At 41.5% G+C, this 17,564-nt stretch overlaps 1 protein-coding gene across 3 annotated transcripts; it reads right to left on the minus strand.

Annotated features, from left to right (window-relative positions):
* Positions 1 to 729: 729 nt before the first annotated feature.
* On the minus strand, positions 730 to 17,030 carry thbs2a (thrombospondin 2a). Of its 3 annotated transcripts, XM_089011544.1 has the most exons (23): positions 16,969 to 17,030; positions 16,741 to 16,803; positions 16,103 to 16,656; positions 14,599 to 14,683; positions 12,710 to 12,909; positions 11,612 to 11,752; positions 11,250 to 11,343; positions 10,501 to 10,671; positions 9,689 to 9,865; positions 9,204 to 9,377; positions 8,914 to 9,041; positions 8,672 to 8,824; positions 7,227 to 7,445; positions 7,020 to 7,127; positions 6,772 to 6,931; positions 6,580 to 6,698; positions 6,271 to 6,505; positions 4,605 to 4,832; positions 4,244 to 4,515; positions 4,057 to 4,154; positions 3,665 to 3,804; positions 2,142 to 2,172; positions 730 to 1,779 (listed from the first exon to the last, which is right to left on the minus strand). In XM_089011544.1, the coding sequence occupies exons 2-23, from the start codon at positions 16,796 to 16,798 to the stop codon at positions 1,776 to 1,778; spliced, it is 3,549 nt and encodes a 1,182-aa protein (XP_088867670.1). In that variant the 5' UTR covers positions 16,799 to 16,803; positions 16,969 to 17,030; the 3' UTR covers positions 730 to 1,775. The 3 variants fall into 3 exon arrangements, with proteins under 3 accessions (XP_088867670.1, XP_088867673.1, XP_088867671.1); XM_089011547.1 differs by lacking the exon at positions 2,142 to 2,172; XM_089011545.1 differs by lacking the exon at positions 730 to 1,779 and having other exon boundaries at positions 2,138 to 2,172.
* Between the last annotated feature and the right edge of the window lie 534 nt (positions 17,031 to 17,564).

The raw sequence follows: 17,564 nt of genomic DNA on the forward strand, positions 1-17,564 counted from the left end.
CTCTCAGGTGTCTTTTAGGGTGCACCTGCATTTCTGGTTGCCATACACGCGTCGGGCACACAAAGACCACATTCGCACCTATGGGCAATTGAGACTCTTAAATAAACTTAAAAAGAAAAAAAATATTTTTTTTATATGAGAGGACACTGCAATATACCCAAAGAAAACTAAAGTAGGAGATACTTAGCTCTGGCCCTTTATACACACACAGATTCAAAATGAGCTTTCTCTAAATTGCTCATAGATGCTGTATGAATGCTTGTTTGTCCACAAGGCGACCAATTCAGCGCGACACCGTCTTGTCCCCAAACGTACAATAGAAGTTATGTTATGTTTCAGCAGCAGAATATTTAATGTTATTGTTTTACAGCATATACACACGATTAGTCAAATTGTTTTCGTCAAAAGTTGAGGCTACCTGACAAGTGGCCATGGTAAAAATGGAACCTGTCACCAAGATAGTTGTCAAATACTTAGTCAATCCGGTTCTTCATTTCTTTGCCTTCAGCGTCACAGGTAACCTGGAGGTTATCCCAGCTGACTTCGAGAGGTGGAGTATATCCTGCAGTGTGTCATGCGAATACCAAACAAAGCAAAATATTGACTACCTTGAGTTTTTGCCTAAGGTTTATGTAACTAAAATGAAATCATTGTAAAAATTTGCTTTGAAATGACACTTTGCACACAAGTTAGGAAAAGGTTAGGATTTCAATAACAGACCTTACACAGTGGTGTACAAATGATTTATTTATGAAAAAGAACAATCTGACACAATAAAACATTGACATTAACATTTTGTGCAAGGGAGTGACAAGTCTTCAAATGTATCCCAGAAGAACACAAATTCTACCTCGACAAATAAATCCTTTTAAGAATTGGTTAGCATACATGAATATTAATTCATTTAATGAAACCATTGCACATAATGGCTGCATGTTAAAGCGCTGACTGTTAGCCGTTAATGTGATGATGTCTCGTTGTGTAGCACATACCATAATTACGATCCAAAGAATTAAGATAAAAACCAGAGTCAAAAATGCATATTTGGATTGTTTCACATTCTTTTCAAGAAATGTTGCTCCCAAAGTTAACTGCTGCAAAAGTGTTTCAGTTGTGTGAACTTTGACAGTAATGGAGGCAAATTTGATTCTCTTTGTGGTTTTCAATTATGCGCTTTGTCAGTGTAAACAAATAAATAATATATACAAACTCAAGACAAAATTGCAAAAAATACCCCAAAAAAAGCAACAGGCATAAATAATTTACAAAAGGATTTATAATACAGACTTAGTATAAACATCTTTGGCCTTGACTAAAATGGCTTTTACAATATTTGTTCACTCAAGTCCACATTCAAGATAAAAAGAAATGATGTTTTGGTTACTGATCCTGTTATTGTGACTGTACAGAAGCCAAGAAGAAGAGTCTCAGAAAAGACCATGGTTTGGGTCACATATTATGTCCGAAAGCACATGGAAAATCTAAGTGGCCCCACAATGAATCCTTTAAAATGTAGTCATGAGTACATGAGTTATAATGAAATATTCTGCATAGTTTCTGTCACCTGTCCACTCATGTCCATCCTCCTGCGCACCCTGCAGTGAGGGGGACGTATACAAACAAGTCACCCGGAAAACGGGAACTCAGAGTCATGGTTTCCTCCTCAGCGTGGAGACTTGGAAGAGCACGGAAAGTCTCATTGACGTTGAAATGCATTCAGTGACAATATGATGTTTACTTTGAGATCCCGCCCTTCGCTCATCATCTTGATTCAGTTATCTGCGGGTACACAAAGGAAATCATGGCTATTGCTTGCGTGTTTGTAATCAAGCCGCACGAGAAGCAACACCGCCGAGTGAAAGCCACGCAATCAAAAATGCTGAAACAAACGTGCACATGGCGCATGGGCATCAAGAATGATTGCAAGAAGGCTGCAGGCTTTTCCACACTTAAACGCCGGACAGAAAGTTGGAAGTCCTTGAAACACATATAAAAGTACAAACACAGACGCGCACACACTCACAAGGTCTTCCACAATGCTTCATCACACACATTGACAAAAAAAAAAAAAAAAAAAACGCTGACAAGCACTTCTTTCAAAAAATTGCCAACAAAACAACATGTAACATACACCATGTTACCTTGTCAACCTTGTCGGCAAGTCCAGCTCATCTAAATAATATCAAAAGACATGTTGAAGAGTTTTGAGACTTCTCTTGTAACACATGAATTAAAACAAGAGATTTTCTGTGCCTCTGGTTCCTTGATGCGCCAATGAATCTGAAATATCTAAACTCTCAATACTCAAATATTCACACCTGCCAGTATATCCAATACAAGAGCAGGATAAACAATTGAAAGAAACTGGCAAGGCAAAGCATTTTTGCATATGCCTGATTTCACACACCAAATCCCTTACTCACTGTGGAATTTGGGAAATGTTGGAACAAGCAATGGTCACAAGAGGGTTTGGTAAAATCTTGGATTTGCCCCGTTATTTCAATCCACAACACAATTTGCTGGATTCTCAGTCACCACATGGCCGAATTCCACAATGCTGATGATGGTTAGACTCACCCTTGGATGAATTATTGTCATCTTGTTGTCTAAAATATAGCGAATCCGCTGAGACTTTCTTTGGCATGGACTTACTTTCGCAACACGTTCTTAAATGAACTTATGATCTTTATCTTAAGTATTTGTGTGATCACGTTGACAAATCTTATTTGGAACCATCTGTTCACACGTGGGCATATTTTATACTTTGTATGCCGTAGAAAATATCAATTCTGAAAAGAGTTCCAAGGCTGGATTTTCGAATAACATCTGATGTTGGGCTGTTGGCCATTTATGTTGAACACTGCAAATTGCAATACACGCTGAAGAGTTGGAGATATTTTTGTAAGTATAGTAAACCAAAATTTTCCTTCTGGGTCTAGAGATGAAAGTTCAGGAAATCCTGATCTTGTGTTTCAGCTGTCTGATTTTCCATATGGCCTCACATAAGTGTATCACTTTCCTATTAGAAAGTGCACAGCTATGACTATATCATTTAAACCCCTGCTAGTACAGTGATTGCAAAGATTAGAACCATGGTCAAAAGTCCAACAATGGTGTAGCACTTCCACCTAATAACTATAGTACAACCTGGGGCTTTCTACTATCTTTGTGACTGCTTTATTTACTGTATATGATAGCTGTCCATGTTAAGTGCTTTGTTACAGCTTCAGCTGTTGTTAAAGCGCTATACAAACCAATATGTATATGTATTGTATGTATTGTATTGTATAGTGTAAGCTAAGCATATACGCTACAAAAAAAAGACACATTCCAGATTTTTCCTGTAAAAAAAGCTGATATCAAGAAAGCCCTGACACACACACACACACACACACACACACACACACACACACACACACACGCACACGCACACGCACACGCACACACACACACACACACACACACACACACACGCACGTGCACACACACTCCTTTGAAATAAACAAAATATATCCCAGAAGACGATGTTGTAAAGGGGTCACAGGCTGTGCTCATTACACACAGGAAAGTGAAATCATGAAAGCCACAAACCCGTGAAAAAAATATATTCAGGGCATTTGCCAATTTTAGAATGAAATATGTATCTCAAATGGTTTCTACTAACCTCTGCACTCATACTTGAGGTCCGAGAAGAAGACCAGCTCTTGTGAGAAGACAAACAATCCTAACCTTCCGCCAGCGAACGTCTTGTCATAAATTGGTCCCGAGTCAGCCATGATCTGTTTCCCCTCGTACACCACAACCCTGCAAACGTGTCAAAAACATTACACTCTATATGACAGCAACCAAGCTCTTTAGTAGCTTCACACTTCTAACGACACACAAGAGCTATCAGGATCATAATGTGAATATCAGGATAACAGTTTGCTGCGGTGTAGAATCGGAATGCTTCATCCTGAGAGGTCCTCATAATGCACATTATAAAATAAATACCACTCTTGCTAGTCTGCACTTGTATATTTTCATCCAGAGAATAACTTGAAGTGAATATTTTACCTGATGAAACCAGTTTTCGGTCTATGGATGAGGTGCCACCTGTAAGCGGTGTAATCTTTCCAGCCAATATTCTTGGGGTCATGCCAAAGAGTGCGCACCTATGTTAAATTAATAACGTAAAATGTAACGTTAAACCGTTTAAATCAACCCCCCCAAAGAAAAAAAAAAACGTTTAAATACAGCCTACCTGTCCAGGAGTGTTTCCTGTGTGCCACAAAGCATTCCTGAGGTGTTCCCCGGTGCCGGTGGTCGAATTGACCACTTTGAGTGACACACCAGAGATGCCAAAGGCTTTGGAGGGCTTGTCCTCCCAGTAGGTTTGTGTGATCTGCTTCCACATCACCACATAAAAGCGGGCACTCGACTGGTAACCAAAAACAAAGCCTGCATAGTCATCGTCCCTGTCCGTGTTGACGTACATCGTGCCACTGAAGTCCACAGCGCTGAATTCATCAAAGCCTGGCAGTGTGACACAAAAGCAAGACCATTCATACATTATTCTGCTTTGCCAATTGTAATTCTACACAGTTTGAACCAGTGATGCTTACCTACGGCAATGCCTGGGTCAGAGTTGGCAGTCTGTACAAGCTCTTTGCCCTGGTGCCTCACCACCCAGTTGGGGTCGATTTGAGTAGTTCCCTTCGGGTCCAAGTGGACCATCTGGAACTTCCTAAAGTCTGTGCTACTGATGGCACTGTTCTCTGGACATACGTCAAGGATATCTGGGATGCTGTCATTGTCAAAGTCATCCTTACAGGCATCACCTCTTCCATCGCCTGGTAAAGAAAGACACACAGACAGGCTTGAACTGATTTAGACAGGAAATTTGTGAACAGATCAGAATCAGAATCATCTTTATTGCCAAGTATGTAGAACACACAAGGAATTTGTTTCCGGTAGAACACGCTGCACTAGTAGTTAGGCACATTTTACAAGTTGTTGAAGTTAAAGCAGCAATCTTTTGTCATGCCGTGATAACTATCACTGATCATATTCGAAGTCCGCTTGAGCCAGACAGCAGGCTTGGAGCTCTCAGTGGAAAGGTTGCCGTGAGTCATGAAGGCCGCCGAATGGAAGTAGCTAGCTGCTTTCTGTCATCATGTTTGTTATGGCACACGAGGCTACACTTCTGTCAAATAAACACTATCTGACAAGCTGTGAAGAGAGTGAACGCATCGGTGACCAGCGCCTTCCTCCGCGGCAATCTGTTTCGAGTTACGCGCAGCTGTATAAACTCCAGGTAACCCTGTGCACAACTTGGGCACAGAAAACTAATCAAGAGTAAAGCTAAATCAAATACAAACTTAAAAAGCTGCCGTGTGCCATTTTGGGCAGTTCGCTGAAGTTATGTCTAATGACATCGCCGATGCCAAGAGCGAATGCCACTATTTCCACCATTGCATCATAAAAATTCAATCGGGAAAATTTGAACACCAGATGAATCAGGGTGGCATCATCACAAGTGGTTGTGTGCAGGCATGTATGCACAACTATCAGACGATGGTGCCTGATTTGTCCATTTACACTGAATTGACAACTAGTTACTTCAACTGATACTCTGAAGATGGATATAAAAAATGCTAACGGTACTCTCCCTTGGAATGCCCTCTCATAACCTCAATAAACCTAAAGTATCTCACTGACCACAACAGACGAGTATATAATTAAACTCACAGTTACTGAACTAGAAATAAATAGTCATGGACAAACAAAATGTGTAATTAATGTTTCTTTGAACGGAAACTGTAATACTGCAGTGTTTCCTCTTGACTTTTGAGGGCTGGCGGCAACCACCTTGTTACACACTTTTAATCTGACCACATGGTTGTTTGTCATTTCACCTTTGAGATACATTTGCATTCATTCTTTTGACCTCAAGATGGCGCCACCAGAGTGGCGGCCTTTCCAGCAGCTCCTGTATTTTGTTTTTCTACTTCTTTCTTTCCTCTTCCTTTCATAACTTTGCTGCTGTGAAATGTAAATTTCTCTACTGCGAGACGAATAAAGGTACATCCAATCCAATCCGATCCAAGACATATTTAACACCAAAATGGTTTTTGGATCTTGTTGGATCTGTTGTCTATATATAAAAAAGTGACACTAGAAGACAATGCATTTCACTCGTGTAGGATACAAAATTAGTAAATTGAAATCAACTATCTTTTAATTGCATTTATAATTTTCCAAACTTTATGTGCGCCCAATATTCCTCACCGTCAGAATCCAGCTGGTCAGCGTTGGGGGTCAGTCTGCAATTGTCCTTGTCATCGGGCACGCCATCATTATCATCATCAAAATCACATGCGTCTCCTTTGCCGTCTTTGTCGTGGTCGGCCTGGTTGGCGTTGGCCACATACGGACAGTTGTCCAGGTTGTTCTGATGGCCATCTTCATCAATATCCTGGTTGTTGTCACACTGGTCACCCACCAAGTCGTTGTCTACATCCATCTGTTGGCACAACACAAAGATTAGCTATCTGAATACCTGTGGAAACTTTGAGGTTCACTGTTGTTATACGGTACCTGCAGAGGATTGTGCAGCAGGGGACAGTTATCACACTGGTCCCCAACTCCATCCATGTCTGTGTCCTTCTGATCCGTATTGTATACGAGAGGGCAGTTGTCATTCTCATTCAGGATTTCTACAAAAACACAGGTGGAATCTGGATTAACAGGAGCCACAACTGTAGCATGTTAGTCGGGGAGTTATTTTACCATCTCCATCAATGTCTACAGCACAGGCATCTCCTTCCCCATTGTGGTCCGTGTCAATCTGGTTCGGATTGTGCTCATAAGGACAGTTATCACAGCGGTCACCTACTTCATCCTTGTCAAAGTCAAACTGCCGAGGATTGTAAAGGAGGGCGCAATTGTCCTGAGGTTGAAAAGTTACATGTTAAAGGAATCCGAAGGTCCAGAGGACAAAGTAAGGTGTGCAAATATGCATAAAAAACATCTCACACCCTCTCATCCAAGATTCCATCATTGTCATCGTCCTTATCACAAGCGTCTCCTTGTCCGTCTTTGTCAAAGTCTTCTTGACCAGAGTTCGGCAGGCTGGGGCAGTTGTCCTGGAAAAATAACAGAAGGGGGGAGAGGCTGGTAACTAATGACTGGTTTCCATGAGAAAAAAAACATGTAAGAAGAGGCAATAAAATGGCATACGCTACCTTCTTGCAATGATAGGTGGCATTGGCTGCACACACAAGGTTCTGATTGGGCCAGCCATCCAGGTCAGAGTCTTCCCCGCAGATATAGCCATCACCAGCATAACCAGTGCGACATTCACACTTGTACATTGGATCACTGAAATGGCTGAGGTAAATACATTCAGCAGATCGATGACAGTTGTGCGTCTTGTCCTTGCAGGGATTCTCTGGCTCGCACACCTGCGTGACAAAAGAAATTGGGTTAAGGTTGGCGTGATCTGAGAACGTTGTCATCGGCCCATCTGGAAAAAGCATTTGAAAAATAATGTCTGCCCTAAATTGTGATGGTTAAGTAAGACATTTTAAACAAAGTAGTTCAGTGTTACTGATTTGATAGAATCCCACTTAATTCATCACACATCCTACTTTGGCTCACCACTGCCTCATGAGGTACTCACAGCTGCCACTCATTACTGACGGACCATAATATGACTTTGCTTTGAAAGCCACTCCAGGAGCTCAAGGAGTAGCGAGTGGCAGTGAAAGCAGGCCTTTGATCATAACCCTGAAATGGAATAATTCACCGCCAGCGGTGGGACAATTCCAGTATGCTCAAATCAAATAACTGTGTAACTGGGGCATGGCAGAATAGACAAGCATCTGCAAAAGTCAACAGATTGGCAAAAAGTAGTTTCGTCAAAGGGGCTGTGTGCTATGTAGGTGGAAATCACATGCTTCAAAGATGTTATTATTCTATATATATATATATATATATATATATATATATATATATATATATACAGTAAAGTCTCGTTATATCGATATTCAAGGGAGTCCGAAAAAATATCGATATAACCGGGACTATCGATATATCCGACCCTGTTTGCATGTAATTTTCTCCGTGCGTGCATAGAAATAGTATCGATATAACCGGGACTATCGATATATCCGATATCGATATAACGAGACTTTACTGTATATATATATATATATATAGGGGTCGCCACAGCGAATCAGTAACCTCCATCTTCAGAGGTATGATACGCATGTTTGTTTTGGCCAAGCTTTTACATCGGATGCCCTTCCTGACACAACCCTCTGTATTTATCCGGGCTTGGGACCGGCACAAGAAGACTTATAGTAAATGACAATGAACAGATTTGCTGATGAAACAACAAAAACAGTGTTATGTTGGACCTGCAATGTCCAGCAAGCCTAGTTACTGGGTAATTTTTTTGGAGATGTCTTTTGTAATTTCATCTGAATAGATTAATTACTGCCACTATTGTTTCTGATGAAAAATTACTGACAACCGTGGATGAAAAGGTTTCTTCAGCCGTCATCTGTACTTCTTTGAAGGTGTCAGACGTTTCGAAGCGAAATGGACCACTCCTGTACGACTGAGAGCTTACACAGACGTACTGACAACCGTGGTATATCAAATTCAGGAAAGGGCTCTGCCTTACCTGCTTGTTCTTCTTTGCCTCTGCAACCCCCATCCCGTAAGGTTGGGTGCCCTTGTAGCGTTTAGGGCAGGGCAGGCAATGGAACCCTGGATCGGTGTTGACACACCGCTGCAGTCCACCCACGTTAAAGCAGATGTCAGACACCATGTCACACTGGAGGAGGAGGGAGTTAAAAAAAAGATGATCATTGCAAGGATCCATCTTATACATCGCTGTCGCTGTCAGGGAACAAATGAATTTACCTCATTGATGTCTTCACAGTGGGTACCATTTCCACGGAAACCAGCTGGGCACGGCCCACACGCCCAGGAGCCATCTGGAGAACTGTTGCAGTCAACTCCCCCAAAGCACGGGTTAGACAGACAACCATCTGCAAAGGATTCACATGGTGAGTTTCAAAATTGATTGAAATCAATTTAATTTCATACAATTATAAAAAATGGGGCCTCTTCAAAGTGTGAAAATGTATCCTGACACCTCAACAAAATCACGATCTTAAAAGACAGTCTATTGTCTACCACCGAAAGCTTACCAACAGGACAGTCTTTTTTGTTGCAGCTGTCACTGTCATTGATCTCTCCGATGCACTTCCTGCCGCCGTATTGAGGATGAGGGCTGTTGCATTCACGTTTACGACTTTTGATCCCACCACCGCATGTTGCTGAGCATGTTGCCCATGGAGACCAAGGCCCCCAACCTCCATCGACTGATAAAACAGAGATTTTGCGTCAACGCCACTGTAGTAAGCAGTGTTTGCACGTTCTTCCAGATTACAAAATCATGCTACTATATCCGGTTCATTTCAAGATGCTGAAAAATCTGCTTGACTGATACTTTAAGAAAAAAAAACAATATTCAGTTTCTGGTGAGTAGCCAGTGAGCCAGAAGGCCCAAGAATTTACCACGACAAGAAACATAGCAAGGTGAGGTCAAAATTTCTTGTAGGCTGCTAGTCCAAAACACGTCGTCTCGGGCACGCTACAAGGCACGTAGAAGTAGCGCTGCTGTGATACTTACTTGGACAAGGCTCCGCAGTGCAGCGCTGAGTCTCTCGGCCATTCCCTTCGCAGTCTTTCCCTCCCAGCTGAGGCATGGGGGCATTACAGTGTCGTATCCTGGTGATCTGGCCGTCTCCACAGGTTGCCGAGCAGGATGACCATGGTGACCACAAGCTCCATCCTCCATTTTGACGAACTGAGACATCATACGCAAGCAGCGCACAAGAAAATTATCCTCTCAGATTTCCTCAGAGTAAAACAGAAAAGAAAACAGTCAAATCTGCCAAGGTTTTAAAAAAAATGACAACCACGTTTTCTACAAGTAATTGTTATGGGATGTTTGAGATTGCTCTAGATTCTTGTGCCAGTGTTTACATCATGCTGTGTAAGCTATCATCCAGCGGTGAGAGTGATTGAGCCACTCACACAGATGCTTTGGAATGTTAGCCTCAACCAATGACAGGGAACTCCCTCAATCCCCCAAGAAGTCAATACAGTATGTTCATTTTATCTAAGAATATGTAGCAAAAATCCCCAAAATCATATTTTACATAAGTGTTGAGAGTCATTAATATTGCAGGATAGCCTAAAGTGAGTCAGTCTTAGAAGGTTATTTAGAAATAACTTGTACTGGGCACATTCTGCAGGCTAACCTCAATCATATTCAAAGCACTTTGGAATGTTGCGCCTTAGAAAGATCTTGTTGGTGGTCTAAGGAGGTGATCTCCCCGCCACTTCCAAATTTAGAGCACATCTCATCATCACCATCAAATTTAGTGGACACTTTAAAACAACAATTCATCGTAAAGATGTGTTATACAGTATTCTCACCCCGACTGTCACATTTTCTTGGGCTGCATTTGCGAGTCTGTATCGAAGGTCCTGTGCAGGGGTTACTGGTTGCGTCACATGATCTTCCCCTCTGTTGAGTTCCTGTCCCGCAGGTGACTGTGCACTCTGTCCAATCGGACCACGGAGACCAGCCATGTTCATTGCCCTTTGCTAGACCAATTTAAAAACACAAATATATATATTAAAAAAAAGTTTTTAAATTGACCTATGCACATGTATTATCTTTTTTCTTGTTATTCATGCATCGATAACGTGCACAGGTCAGAATCAGAACATTCCCCTGCAGGGGAAATTAATGTCAAAGCAGGAGTACAGAGAGGACAAGTCACACAATGTCACAAAAACGTGACAAGATATTATTTTAAATCAACTACAATCTCAATTAAAACAAATGAAACATCATACTTGTGCACATGATTGCTTTCACACGTTTTGTTTCTTGGCAATCACGGGTACAAGTATCATGTACAAGGTATCACAAGAACTATAAAATTGTCCAGAATAATTTAAGTGTGTTCTCTATTTGTGTTCCCATTAATTTGATACAATTACAGTTTCCATTGTTTGTCAACATTTCATCTTTTTTTGAGTGAAATAGATGTGATAAAAGACTTTTTTTAAACTTTTTTTTTCAATGCCCTCCACTGAACCGAATGGATTTAAATATGTATGGCAATGTTGGTATGTAGAAAGATGCTTGAGGCTAATAGTAGCTGCTAAAAACTTACGCAGACACACAGGACAACATTCTCCATCAACGAATGTAGGACTGGCACAGGCCACTGCAGGGCAGGTAATTTGATGACACACGACCTTGGACTCCTGTCATCAAGGAAAAATACGTTCAATCAGGGCAATTTAAATGAATGGTGAGTTGGTACTTTTTATGTAAAAAACTTCCCTGTCATTTATTTTGTGGTGGAATGTTTATTCAAAATATTTTGGATAGCAATGTGGGGTTGTATTTGGACATCACAGAGGCATTCATTCTCATATTTCCAGAAAAACAACCCAGGGTGCTTAATTTTTTCAAATCATTGTGTAACTCCAATCTGGTGAAATTGAGTTCTTTCATTTCAATCAGCTCTACCTGGCAGGTACATTTGGTACAGCTGTCGACAACCCAATCTTCCTTGTCGTCGAACAGTCGGCCATCCTGCCAGCACATGTTCTTCTCCTTGGTGTTCCTCATTTTTCCGAGTGCCTCTTTCATGACGGTGTTCTCCTCCGTCTGACGTAGAAGCACAGAAAGGTTTGAATTTATGATGTCACAATCATGCTCACATAACATCTTCCCATCTTTCATTAAGGTAGGCACCTGCAGCTGTGCTAAATTGTGAATAATAATTGAGCACAAGTAACAAACAATTCTTGCAACCCCCAACCCCCAAAAAACAACATTCAACGTGGAAACATATTTCGAGAGAATTCTACCAATAATCTCTTGCTTTGAGGTACCATAGGCTCAAAGTACATGTAAATAGACCACAAAAAGGAAAGATTGATGAGAAAATGTGAATACTTGTGAATGTGGTTCGAAGTACTATAAACATCAAAATGTGAAAGACTTCTGAAATTTTCTTTGTAACCTACGACCCAATTGGAGAGCAGTAAAGTCTGTGGCTGGACTCCTGCACACTTGGCAAGTGTCAGTCGATAAACTGCTGCCAAAATTTTGTGTCTGTGTGCTGAAGAAGTAGGAGTGTGCGGCGTTAGAATCTAAGACACCACTCGGTCTGGAAGAGCCTCAGGGACCCTTTCTCATCTCGGCCATTTTTTTCCAAGCTTCATGCCCAGATTCTCTTATTGCTGGGAGGCTCCCAGAGGAAACACATGGGCCGTTCAAACACAGGCAGACATTATGTGGGACGCCAACGCCAAAGGGAACACTTCCTATATCCACATGGAGCATATCATAAAAATCTATCTGACAAGCAATGCCACACAAAATAGGACTCATCCTGGAGCTACCTTGAGTAGCTCTGAACAGCCCGAGGATAACTTGCGATTTGTTTATAGACTACCTGGTAATATGTGTTACCTTATATCCTCTAACCCTGTAAGATTACAGAACAATGAATGTCCTCTTCTCGTTGATTCCAGGACATCATCCCCCACTCGATGAATACTCACCCATATACGTATCATCCAGAAATCTGGCAAGCACATTCCATACTTTGTGACTTACCACTTTTTGCAAGCCGTCAATGAGGTTACTGACAACCACTCGGAGGCCATTGAGCTCCTGGAACATGGTGCTCAGCTCTTCGCAGGAACGATCGCACATCTCTGAGCCGAAGTCATCTCTCTTCTGGCCAATGACGTTGGTGGTGATGGACGGGCTCACGTCCATGATTTCTGTACTTTCGCTCACAATATTGGCATCATCTGGAGTAGATATCAGAGGGATGGAAAATAAGTAAAATGATCAGGCCGCGTAGGGATTTCCCAGTTCTTCTCGGCCAACAACGACAATGTGAAGATTATAGTGTTTATTGTCTTCCCAAAAACAGATGCTCCGTCACCAGTGAAAGGCTATTCTTTCCACGGTCAGCTGAGGGAGAGTGGGAAGGTGGGCTGGGGTAATGGGAGTGAGCTGCAATGTGGTTCTTCTCCTCTGTGATTGGAAAACCGTATGTCATAAATCTCCATGACCCTTCAGATAAGTGGGCATGCACAATATCAACTGACCACACAGGCAGACACACAACTTTTGACCTAAGAAGGGTGTAAAAATATCACATACTGCCAACAAAACGTATCCGAGCCATAATTCTCTGATCCATCCATCCAAAGAAATGAGAAACTGTTGCCAATAGCTCGCAGTGATCTCAGTTGCAAAAAGTAGAAAGACCACCGATGCCATACATGCAGACAGTATGACATTTTTACGGTGCAATAAGCCACATGACATTTTAAGCTTCTGTTTCCAGACAGTTTCAGATTGTTTTTCTTCCTGAAGCCACAAAATGGGAATTATGACATGATGATTTAAGTTAATGCATGACAGAGAAAGAGAGAAGTTGGGACCAAACGTTGTAAATTGGCAAAGATTGATGGCAGACCAGGGCACTCTAAATCAACAAGTCACCCAAAATTGCCCGACAACAAACCGGCTGAAGATAAAAGTTGTCTTGTCTTTCCTTCGTGGTCTGCTGGAATCATTCAAACCTCGGGAGGGCTTCACGCTGCGTGTGTATGCCTACTATGAAAGGATTTACACACCATTCACTCCCTGAGACACACACACTGCATTTTTTCTCTCTAAAAGCCAAATATGATTATAACTTTTCTGCTCAGCCTTTGTAAGACCGACATTTTAAAGACAAACGCTGGTATGTGAACTTTGCTTGTGGCAAGTGTCAGACGTAGCACAGTTCATATGGATTTACTTTGTCCCATTGTATCCAGATCAGGTGAAGAGAAACATTATTAGATACATATTAAGGTTTTTTGAGTATGACTGAGGATCAGCAGCTTCAATTTCTCATGAGAGCATTGATTGAGTTAGCAAAACGCAACGTAATTATCAGCTCCATGTAAAGGCTGACTCTGCAGCGTGGTACAATATTCAGTTTCCCTTTCATATTTCCTTTCACAGGGCTTTTCTTAAAGTCCTGTGCAGTGGAAATAATTGCATGTGGATGTATTTTTTTTTGTGGTCCACACCACCTCACGACCTTCAGGCCACTAACTATGTTTTTTATTCAGCTGAACCGCTGAGAAATCTTGCCATACATCTGATCTGCAATCCTTTGACTCACTTCAAAAACAAAGTTTAAATTGTTAGTCAGCTCAGCGCACGCATTTAAACTTTTGGTGTGGGAAGTTAGTGTGGTTCTGATCTGACTGCACACTTGCACGTGAAAAACTGCAGCACATCTGCAAATATAATTACCGGTATATTTGACACAACCTTTTTGGCTTCCCTCGGAAACACAAATAGAAAGCACTCTGGTTGAACACATTAGGGAACTCTTTGATTGGTGGCTGCTCCTTTAAGCACCAAAGGGCACACTGTAAAGTAATTTAAACACATTGTTTAAAAAAAATTGAAGGAGGAGAAATACTATTTACCTTGTTTGGAAACTTCACAGTCTCGACTTAGTAGGATGTCCTCGATTGTGGTATCAAAGATGAAACGCACATTCTGCAGGAGACCCTGTTTGGTAACACAAAATGATTACTATCTTATAATGTCTACATCTGTCTGTGACATGCATCGATTGATCGAGCAATCTATCAATCTATCAATCTATCTATCTGTCAATCTAAATATGTTTTTTTTATTGGACAGTGAGCAATAAGCTTCATCGGGGAAGTTGAGGTCAAGAAAACCAAATTTGAAACTTTTATGGCCACATTGTCCAAATTAAAAATGTTAAAACCTTCTATTAGCAAAATATGAGCTGGATTCAGTACATATAATGAATACCTTGATTTTGGAAAATAAAGTTGACAACCATTGTGAGGACAAGCAGATAGGTGGAGGGAAGTTTATGTTTTTAAAGGATCGGTGGACACCCTGTTATGCCAATCACTGGTTTTGTAACAATCATTCTATAATGTTACTCTTGATTGAGAATTTAATGTTGATCTTTACTTTTTTTTCTTTTCTATTTCTTTGTTTCGCCTTTTGGTCATGCAGAATGGTGTATTTGTGTATTTTTTGTGAATAGTTTATTTCTGTATTGTGATCAGTATAGATCAGAGAGATCCGCTAGATAGATAGATAGATAGATAGATAGATAGATAGATAGATAGATAGATAGATAGATAGATAGATAGATAGATAGATAGATAGATAGATAGATAGATAGATAGATAGATAGATAGATAGATAGATAGATAGATAGATAGATAGAGAGATAGATATAGATAGAGAGAGAGAGAGAGAGAGAGAGAGAGAGAGAGAGAGAGAGAGAGAGAGAGAGAGAGAGAGAGAGAGAGAGAGAAACATTATAATGTTTATATTTTTTCTGGGTAAGAAAATATTCACAGCATTAGGTGAATATGTGGGCCACAAAATTTCACCTTTTACTTTTTTTTTATTAAATGTTCACTCGACTGCACATTTATTGTATTCAAAGCAATTACCACCTCCAAATTCAGACACACAGACACATGCAGAGAAGCGACAGAGTGAGGGAGAGATCAAAGGTGAGATGTTTGTCGCTTCAGCAATTTGCTCAAGGGCACTTCAACAGCATGATGTAAACCTTCAACCTTCTGGCATAATAAAGACAAGTCCTCATGGGTTGAGCGACTGACAGCCCTTAATTTCTGGGTAGGGGGCCACGAAGAGGAGAACAGGCATTGTTTAATTTGTACAAGCCCCCTCTTTTATCCTGATTTTATCCACGTTTGCATATATTAAATAAACAGTGGCGTCATTCTTGCAGGGTCACTCAACACAATCATTCATTCATTGGTTGGTGGAAAGTTGCAATTTTGAGTCTAAATGTGGAACAACGCCTTGCTTTGGAATGTACAAAATGTTTTAAAAAAAACGTAACCCATAATTGAAAATCGAAAAGGAAAAGCCTTACTCGGTATGAGTGCACAGGGATGCAGAACTCACCCTGAAGTGGTTCTCTCGGGTGGTTCCTTTGGCAACATACATGCGGCTACCCTCTGCCTGTAGGTTTTCGTAGAAGGGCTCATCGAGGATGACGCTGTCCACCAAGCTGCAACCAACATACAGGTTGGCGTTCTCTCCGTGGACCTGCAGCGTGAGGTTCTTCCACTGGGAGTCGGACAAGTCTACATCCTCGAACGAAACGATGTTTTGGGCTCCTTCCAGCCAGTAGACCAGGTCCAGGGAGTTGGCACGTCCATTGGACACGATCTCAAACTGGCGGCGGCCGTCGGCGTCGTCGAAGCCCAGCAGGGTGCCCCGGGAGCTGCGATCCTGACGGATGCTGGCCACGAAAACGAAGCCTTCGTTGTTTTGGATATGGCGCAATATTTGCTTGAGGAAAGCGGGCTTCACTGGGGGCAGGTGGTCGAAACGGATGAAGCGGTACGCGAGAGCATCGGAGTTTTGTCCTCGGAACTGTTTCGCCCCCAGAGTCCTGCGGCTGATATGACTAACTTCGAACAAGTCGAAGGAGCTGTCGTCCCCCTGCTCGTCATCTACAAATTTAACACATAGTTAGTACGAAAACCTGAAAACGTCCTACGTTTAGCGAGATATTTCGTGATAAGTCTTTTAATTACCTTGAGCGAGCGCGTGGAGGATGAGGAGTGATAACGGTAGCAAGTGTCTGAGGATCATATTGCCTTGGAACACAACAGAAATGGCCTTATTCCTTTCGCCGGCTTTAACAACATTGGTTAAAGGATATTTACATTTCTAAATAAATACAATACATATGATTTTGAACAGCGGTGTTATTTGATCAATTATTTAACATCTACACGTTGTCCTGTAAAAGCACAACTTACCTAAAAATGTCTTAATCCAGCAATAACTTTGTTTTATGACAAAGCGGCACCTCCAGTATCGGAGGAGAATCTCACTCCGAGTGACTGCATCCACCAACTGGAGGTCGAGCCACTCCTACCGCCTCTTATAGTGGCTCCTTGGGGAGGAGGTGCTGTCAATCAAACCGTGCCGCGGTGACTCGCTTGTGATGGGCTACTCTTTGACACCATGAGCAATCCTAAGTGTGAATAACATAGCACAATTTATTGTAAAATATATGTTTTAAAAATCAGTTTCATACTGTTGCCAGTTGCATTGATAATAATATACTGTAAATACAAAAAGATGTGAATCAAAATCAAGGAAAAGGCCAATCCTTTGTTACATATAACTCTTACAAAATTTACCACAAAACCACTGGGGTCTTATTTTCCTTTCAGCTTTTCCCTTCAGGGGTCGCCACAGGGAATCAATTTCCTCCATCTAACCCTGTTTTGTGCATCTCTTCTTTTACACCAGCTAGCTTCATGTCCTCTTTGAAAACATCCATTAACCTCATCTTATAGGCTTTCCTTTCCGTCTCCTGCCTGGCAGTTCAAGGCTCAGCATCTTTCTC

This window comes from Hippocampus bargibanti, linkage group LG13 (assembly GCF_051943395.1).
Source record: "Hippocampus bargibanti isolate YZ-2025 linkage group LG13, ASM5194339v1, whole genome shotgun sequence".
Lineage (NCBI taxonomy): Eukaryota > Metazoa > Chordata > Actinopteri > Syngnathiformes > Syngnathidae > Hippocampus > Hippocampus bargibanti.